Genomic DNA, 7433 nt, shown 5'->3' with positions numbered 1-7433 from the left:
GGGTTGCAGGTGCCACGCGGCTGCCGGGCACGAGATCCGAGCGGGGCTGGGGGCAGGGCCCGGGCTGGCAGGGCCTTGTCCGTGCCAGGGGTGGGGGTGGGCAGTCAGGGCCCCCCGGCTGGGCAGGGGTCCCGGGGGAGCAGGCCCAGCGCCCTGCCAAGCTGGAAGCAGCCAGCTGGAAACTTAATTCGGCGTCCCCCGGGCTGTGGGGTGGGGTGGGGGGGGGTGACCCAGATCCATGGACGCCTGCCACACCGGCGCTGCAGGACATCCGGGCGGCTTAGCAGGGGGCTCCTGACCCCGCAGGCCGGGGGTCATGGGCTGGCGGGTCCCCCCCGAAGCTGCGTGAGCCCCAGATCAGTCCTCCCTCATCTTTTCCTGGCCCTGCTGGGGTGGAAGATACTGAAACCAGGCACCCACCATCCTGCACTTGGCCCTGGGGCAAGGCCCTGTCCTTCCAGGCCCCTCCTGGAGAGTCTCACTGAGTGCGGGCTGGTTTTGGGCCCATTGTGCAGGTAGGAAAACTGAGGCTGATGGGACCTGGAGGCTGGCGTCAGGGACAGCAGCACAGATAAAGACCCCAGCTCCACTGGGGACAGGATTGGTGACGGCATCTCAGGCAGAGTACAGAGACCCGGGCACAGAGCATAGGGGTACGTGTGTGCATGTGCATAAGACAGCATGTGAGAGCGTGCAGGTGTGTCTGCTAAGGTGTGTGTGCAAGCTCATGCCTGTGCATACATGCTAGGGTGTGTACCCTTGCATGCGTGTTAGGGTTTGTGTGTGTGTGTGTGTGTGTGTGTGTGTGTGCCTGCCCATGTGCACATGCTAAGGTTTGTGGTTGCGTGAAGGCCTGTGGGTGGGGGCTAGGGTGTGTGTTTGTGTGTGTGTGTATGCATGCACTTGTGTGCATGCCTGTGCATACATGGTAGGCAGTGTGTGTGTGTCTGTCCATGCGCACTTGTGCCTGTGCATACATGCTAGGCCTTGTCTGTGTGTGTGTATGTATGTGTGCACGTGCACTTGTGCCTGTACATATGTGCTAGGGTGTGCATGTGTGCGCACACCCGTGGCTGTGCATACATGCTAGGGTGTGTGTATGTGTGTGCATGTGTGTGTGCATGTGTGCATGCACTTGAGGCTGTGCATGTATGCTAGGGTGTGTGCGTGCATGTGTGTTTGCACTCATGGCTGTGCATACATGCTACGGGGTGTGTGTGTTTGTGTGTGTGTGTGCGTGCACGTGCACTTGTGACTGTGCATACATGCTAGGGGGCTGTGTGTGCGTGTATGTTTGCACTCGTGGCTGCGCATACATGCTAGGGGGTGTCTGTGTGCATGCATGTGTTCATGTGTGTGTGTGCACGTGTGGCTGTGCATACATGAGAGAGAGCCACGTGTGTATGCATGCATGTGCTTGTTTGTGTGCATGCGCGCACACTTTTTGTGCCTGTGTAAATGTGCTAGGCCTTGTGTGTGCCCATGTGCCTGTGCACCCGTGCTCGGCCGTGCGTGTGCGCGTGCCCGTGCTCGGCCCCTCCCTCGGGGCTGAGACCGGCCAACTCGTGCCAGGCGGCCCGGGCAGGGAGGGGAGGGCGCTGCAGCTCCAGCTCCGCCCGGCCCCGGCCCCGGCTCCATGGACAGGCGGCGCAGCGGGGAGTGCAGGGGTCCTGCACCGCCTGCCCGGGCTGGGCAAGGGCGAGGACAAGGGCAATCCAGCCCCTGACCCCAGGGGGAGTTGGGGCTGGGGCTGGGGCAAGAGCCCCGCGCGGTGCCCGGGGCTGGGGCTGGCCCTGCGCGCACCCAGCTGTGGGCTGCAGGGGGGGACCGCAGGGAGGGGCAGATGGGAGTTATTTTCCCCGTTGCCGTGGTGACGATGGAAAAAGCGCGTGTCCCCATGGCGTGGGGCTGGGCTGGCGCCGGCGCAGCTCTCCCGGGCCAAGCCCTGCCTCCTCCGGCACCGCCCTGGCTCCCCGACCCCTGCTCCTGGACTGCCGGGCGGGAGAAGGGGCTGACGGTGCCCGTGCCCCCACAGAGCATGGCGGGGACGCTGCCCCCCCACATCGACCTCCGGGAGCCGCGATGGGACCAGAGCACCTTCGCCGGGCGCGCCCGGCACTTCTTCATGGTCACCGACCCCCGCAACCTGCTGCTGTCGGGCGCCACGCTGGAGGAAGCCCGCCGGCTGGTCCAGGATTACAGGTGCCCTCCCCCCGGGGGCAAGGGATGGGGACCGCGGTCCTCTGGATCGCTGGGTGGGGGGAACTGCCCCCTGCCCTGGTGTAGACGGGCCTCTGTGCCCTGCCCCTTGCCCTGGTGTGGACAGGCCCCCACCCTGCCCCCTGCCCTGGCATAGGGGGGCCCCCACACCTTGCCTCCTGTCCTGGTGTAGACAGGCCTCTGCGCCCTGCCCTCTGCCCTGGCATAGACGGACCCCCAGCCTACCCCCTGCCCTGGTGTAGACAGGTCTTTGCCCCCTCCCCTGGCATAGACAGGCCTCCACACCCTGTCCCCTGCCTTGTCATAGACAGGCCCCCACACCTTGCCCCTGCCCTGGTGTAGACAGGCCTCCATGCCCTGACCCCTTTCGTGTGCTCTGGTCCCCGCAGGGCCGGGAAGGTGTCCGCGGGCGTGACCGAGGACCAGCTGTGGCGAGCGAAGTACATCTACGACTCGGCTTTCCACCCCGACACGGGCGAGAAGATGGTGCTGGTGGGGCGCATGTCGGCGCAGGTGCCCATGAACATGACCATCACGGGCTGCATGCTCACCTTCTACAGGCACGTGTGCCCCCTGCCAGCTTCTCCTGCCCTGGACCCCCCCTTGCCTGCCTGGTGGGATCCCCTCTGCACCCTGTCCCCGGCCAGGCCTCCCCCTCCTCCCAGCCCGTGCCCTGACCACTCTCTGTACTCGCAGGACCACGCCGGCAGTGCTCTTCTGGCAGTGGGTGAACCAGTCATTCAACGCCATCGTGAACTACACCAACCGCAGTGGCGATGCCCCCATCACCACTGGGTAAGGGACCTCAGCGCCCATGGGCAGCTGGCAGGGGTGCGGGGCTGCTCCCAGCATGGGGGCACTGATGCCCTTGGCTGCAGGCAGCCCTGGCACTGCTCTGGGTTGGGGGCACAGAGCCCTAGCCCCTGCCCATCACCGGCTCCTGTTCCTCCTGCAGGCAGCTGGGCACGGCCTACGTGAGTGCCACCACGGGTGCGGTGGTGACGGCGCTGGGGCTCAAGTCCCTCACCAAGGTAGGGGAGCTGCCCCGGGGCAGACAGGGCCCTCGCGGAGCCTGCCTGGGCTGGGAGCGGGCAGGGACCAGGCAGCTGCTTGCCTTGGCCGGCGATGCCACACTGCCGTGCCCCCAGAGACAGCCCTGGTGCCTCAGGTGCCTCGCTGCAGATCTGGCTGGGGGTAGCTGGGGACCGAGTTGGGGCCCTGCGGCACCCAGCTCTGCGCAAGGCTCTGACGCAGCACTAGCCCCATTTTACAGACGAAGAACTGAGGCCGGGGAGGTGCTGAGGTCACTCAGAGCCAGGGAGGGTGGTCAGGTCTCCAGGCCCCTGGTTTAAATCACTAGGCACCACCCCCTGTCCTCACACGCCTCCTCCCCCCGTCTCTCCAGCACTTGCCGCCCATCATAGGCCGCTTTGTGCCCTTTGCGGCCGTGGCTGCCGCGAACTGCATCAACATCCCCTTGATGAGGCAGAGGTAAGCCCCCCGTGCCCAGCCCCTGCTCCTTCCTGACCCCCGCGGAGGCAGCCCTGGAGCATGCAGGTGGCTCAGCAGCCTGGCGGTCCCCACCTCATCCCATCGGTGTGACCAGCCCCGGTCTGTCCCTCGCAGGGAGCTCAAGCTGGGGATCCCTATCCTGGATGAGGACGGGAACCGGCTGGGGGAGTCGCGGGCCGCTGCCCGCCAGGCGATCGCCCAGGTGGTTGTGTCCCGCATTGGCATGGCCGCCCCTGCCATGGGTGAGTCCCCCTGTCCCCTCCTAGTCTCTCTGGAAGCCTCAGTTTCCCCTGGGCGCAGCTGGCTCACACCCTGGTCTCCCCAACCCCACAGCCATCCCCCCAGTGATCATGAATGCGCTGGAGAAGAGAGCCTTCCTCAAGGTATGTGCCCCTCAGCGGCCTCCCCCGGGACTGGGGGCTCCCAGGAGCCTCCGACCCCCGCCCCGAAACTGCCTGTGCTGACCCGCTGCCTCTGTTTCCCCGCAGCGTTACCCCTGGATGAACGCGCCCCTGCAAGTGGGGCTGGTGGGGCTCTGGTGAGTGACCCTGGGCACAGGAGCAGAAAGCATCTGTTCCCTGGGGGGGGGCCCAGACAAGGTCCTGTCACTCTCCTGCCCCCCAGCCGCCAGAGCCGGGGCCCTGCCTGCTGCCGACAGGCTGGCAGGACCCCCACTGCAGGGGGCACCGGCTTGTGGGGGATCTCCCGTGGCTGGAAGCAAAGGGACTTGCCCAAGGCTCGGTGGGCAGTCAGTGGCAGAGGGAGGCCGAGGCCATGCTTTGACCCGGGGATCTTAGGGTTCCTGCCCCTCCCTGAGGCAGCTCCCAGGGGCCACCAGCCCTCACGTCCCCCCTGCCTCGTCTCTCCCTCGGCAGCTTGGTCTTCGCGACGCCGCTGTGCTGCGCCCTCTTCCCGCAGAAAAGGTAGGGCACGTGCTTGCACACGCGTGTGCACCAAGCCGCTGTGGCCCTCCTCAGAGCCGGCTCACTGGAGCGGAGCTGTACCTGGGCACGGTGGCTGGCGGGTGGGTCCCCCCCAGGGTGGTCCCAGGCTTGGCGCTTACCACCCTCTCTGTCTGCCCTCTCCAGCTCGATGCGCGTGAGCCGCTTGGAGCCCGAGGCGCAGGCGCGGGTGCGGGAGAAGAGCCCCCGCGCGGAGATTGTGTACTTCAACAAGGGCCTGTGACCCTGTGCCCGGCTCGAGAGGACCCAGGCGTCCGGGGCCCGGTGTGCCAGACCCCTCCCTCCAGCACCCTGCTTCCTCCTTGGCTCTTCTGCGCTGGTTGCTCCCGTGTGTGCAGCGGCGGGGTGGGTGGGCTGGGGGCTCTCGGGGTCAGGGGGCTGTAGCTGGCCTGGCTGGACCACATCTGGGGGTGCCCCCTTTTGCCCCACTCAGGCCAGGGCATCCTCCCAAACCTGGATCCTGGCTGGGCCCTGTCCCCGCAGCCCCGGGGGCTTCTGGCTCAGACCCCCTGGGCCGTAACATCCGCTCAGCTCTGCAGGGCGAGGGGTTGCAGGAGCTGGCCCATGCCACCTGGACCCCCTCCTGGCCTGCTAAGCCAGCGCCAGCTGCTGCGGGTTTTTCCAGGTCAGCCGCTAATCCCTGGCTCCACCCCAGAGCAAGTCGCATCATTTAATCTCAGGACAGCGGTCTGGGATCTTGGGGGCTTTTCAGGTCATCGGTGCTCAGATAAGCCGGACGCTGGGATTCCCGTGCATCTGGATTTCAGTGCGTTTTGGGGGGGGGTTACACAATCTCAGCCAGAAACGAGTCATTTCAAATCCCGCCACCCCTGACCGCAGGGAGCGTGCCCCGCTTGGGGGCTGAGCGCAAAGCCGTGCCTCGGTTTCCCCTCTGCGGGAAGGACGGGGTGCCCCTCCCTGCCCTGCTCACGTGCTTGGGATCTCAACATGTCAAAGCCTCTTTCCCGGCCGGGCCCTGGCTCAGCCGGAGCGGAAACTCGCGCCAAACCAGGGGAAATACCGCGGGTTATTATGGGGTGGCTGCTAAGGCGATGAGACATTCATTTCCCCTTTGTCAGAGGTTTGCAGGGATGTTATCCCCGCAGCCCGAGCACTGCCCAGCGCCTTGTTTACCATAGGCCCTACAGGAATGGCGCGGGCACGGTCTGCTCACACGCGTGTGCCTGGCGTGGCGACCCCCCCACTCCCCCGCCCCCTCCACTGCCAGATCTTCGCTCCCTGCCGCTCCAGGACTGCAAAGCTTTAATACTCCTTGTGCAACAAGGCATCCGCCCACTGCCCGGGGCCGCTGTGACTGCCGGGCCTGGCCCTGGCTCGTCAGAGGCTGGCGCCGGGAGCCCACGCTGGCTCCCACTAGCTTTAACCGGGCAGTCCTGACCCAATAAAGAGTCTATTTTGCATCTCTTATGGCTGCATCACTTTCTTGGAGTGGGGAGGGTTAACCCTAACCATCCCACCCCCGATGGGCTGCAGCCTGGCGCGGGGGGCTCCGTCGCATGGGCACTTGCTAGGGTGGAGCCAGGCATTTGGAGACAGACGGAGCTCCACGGCACCGGGATCCTGGGCTCGGGCTTCCCAGAGGGTAGCCGGCACCGGCAGCTGCTCCCAGCCTCATGCCAGTGCCAGCCGCTGTGCTTTGGGGGGCTGCTAGAGAGGGGTGGGCTGCTGTGTATGGGCAGGTGGTTGCAGACATCCCCCAAAGCATGGAGTCCAGGCTTTGCTTGGGGGCCTGGGGCGGGGACCTCTCCTGCCAGCTGCCTCAGTTTCCCCTCTGTGGGGGGTGGTCCTCTGGGGGTAAAAGCCTAGGGGTGCGGGGTTTAAAATCCGGCACAGGAGGAAACACAATACAGCCTCCCTCTGCAAGACAGGCATGGCCCTGCTTGCTAGCAACAGAAAGCAAAACCCAAATGCAAACAAGCCCGGCTGGGGTGCCTCTCTCTCTGTCCGTGGTTCTCCACCTTTAGGCCCACGGTGCCCCAGATAGGCCATCTCGAGATAAAGTGTCTCACCCTTGTAGCAGGAGAGAGCAGAGGAAGGACGCTAGAGGAATCCCAGTCTGTGGCCTGGTAACGTCTGCCGACGGGTCTCAAGGACTGGGCTCTGCAGTGGTCCGAGACTCAGTGAGCCGCGGTAGGACTCGTCCTTGCGTGGAGCGTTTGCTGACTTTTCCCTTTGCGGTGCCCTTGAAAGGATCTCAAGGATCCCACAGCTGGACACCGGACTCCAGATGTGGCCTCCCCCAGTGCTGAATGGCGGGGAAGAATCATTGCCCTCCATCTGCAGGCACCGCTCCTACCCATGCAGCCCAGGATGCCAGTCGCCTTCCTGGCACCAAGGGCACGCTGCTGGCTCCTGTTCAGCTCTTGGTCCCCTGTCCCCCCAGGTCCTTTTCTGCAGAGCTGCTGCCCAGCCCGTCCCCCCCAGCCTGCACCGGTGCAGGGGATCGCTTCTCCTCAGTGCAGGACTTTGCACTTGTCCTTGTTGAACCCCATGAACCTCACTGCTCTAAGCTCACCCCGGGCCTCTGCTCCTCTCTGCTGACTGCTCCCAGCTCCAGCTCTCGGGGCCTACTCAGTTCCTCCGTTCTCTGCATTGCTTCCCCAAGCCTGGATCCGGCTCCAGTTCCCACCTCAGCAAGCCTGTTAGAAACTTAATTAGCTGGCACCTTGTTATCTGGGGCTCTGCAGCCCTTGCCTTCAGGCCCTGCCCCACCTTTGA

At 65.2% G+C, this 7433-nt stretch overlaps 1 protein-coding gene across 2 annotated transcripts; it reads left to right on the top strand.

Annotated features, from left to right (window-relative positions):
- The first annotated feature begins 630 nt into the window (after positions 1-630).
- Positions 631-6115, top strand: SFXN3 (sideroflexin 3). Of its 2 annotated transcripts, none has more exons than XM_025201251.1 (11): positions 631-653; positions 2036-2202; positions 2610-2780; positions 2917-3015; positions 3176-3251; positions 3626-3711; positions 3847-3974; positions 4066-4115; positions 4221-4270; positions 4608-4655; positions 4821-6115. In XM_025201251.1, the coding sequence occupies exons 2-11, from the start codon at positions 2039-2041 to the stop codon at positions 4915-4917; spliced, it is 969 nt and encodes a 322-aa protein (XP_025057036.1). In that variant the 5' UTR covers positions 631-653; positions 2036-2038; the 3' UTR covers positions 4918-6115. The 2 variants fall into 2 exon arrangements, with proteins under 2 accessions (XP_025057036.1, XP_006021332.1); XM_006021270.2 differs by lacking the exon at positions 631-653 and adding an exon at positions 1553-1655.
- The last annotated feature ends 1318 nt before the right edge of the window (positions 6116-7433 follow it).

Source organism: Alligator sinensis, unplaced genomic scaffold, assembly GCF_000455745.1.
Source record: "Alligator sinensis unplaced genomic scaffold, ASM45574v1 scaffold61_1, whole genome shotgun sequence".
Taxonomy (NCBI): domain Eukaryota; kingdom Metazoa; phylum Chordata; order Crocodylia; family Alligatoridae; genus Alligator; species Alligator sinensis.
The sequence above is the reverse complement of the archived record's forward strand: the minus strand, read 5'-3'. Positions and strand labels throughout refer to the sequence as shown.

Coding starts and splice junctions, on each gene's coding strand:
- SFXN3 (XM_025201251.1), top strand. CDS start 2,039: ATGGCGGGGACGCTGCCCCCCCACATCGACCTCCGGGAGCCGCGATGG. Junction 2,203..2,609: donor CGGCTGGTCCAGGATTACAG/GTGCCCTCCCCC, acceptor TGGTCCCCGCAG/GGCCGGGAAGGTGTCCGCGG. Junction 4,271..4,607: donor GTGGGGCTGGTGGGGCTCTG/GTGAGTGACCCT, acceptor CTCCCTCGGCAG/CTTGGTCTTCGCGACGCCGC.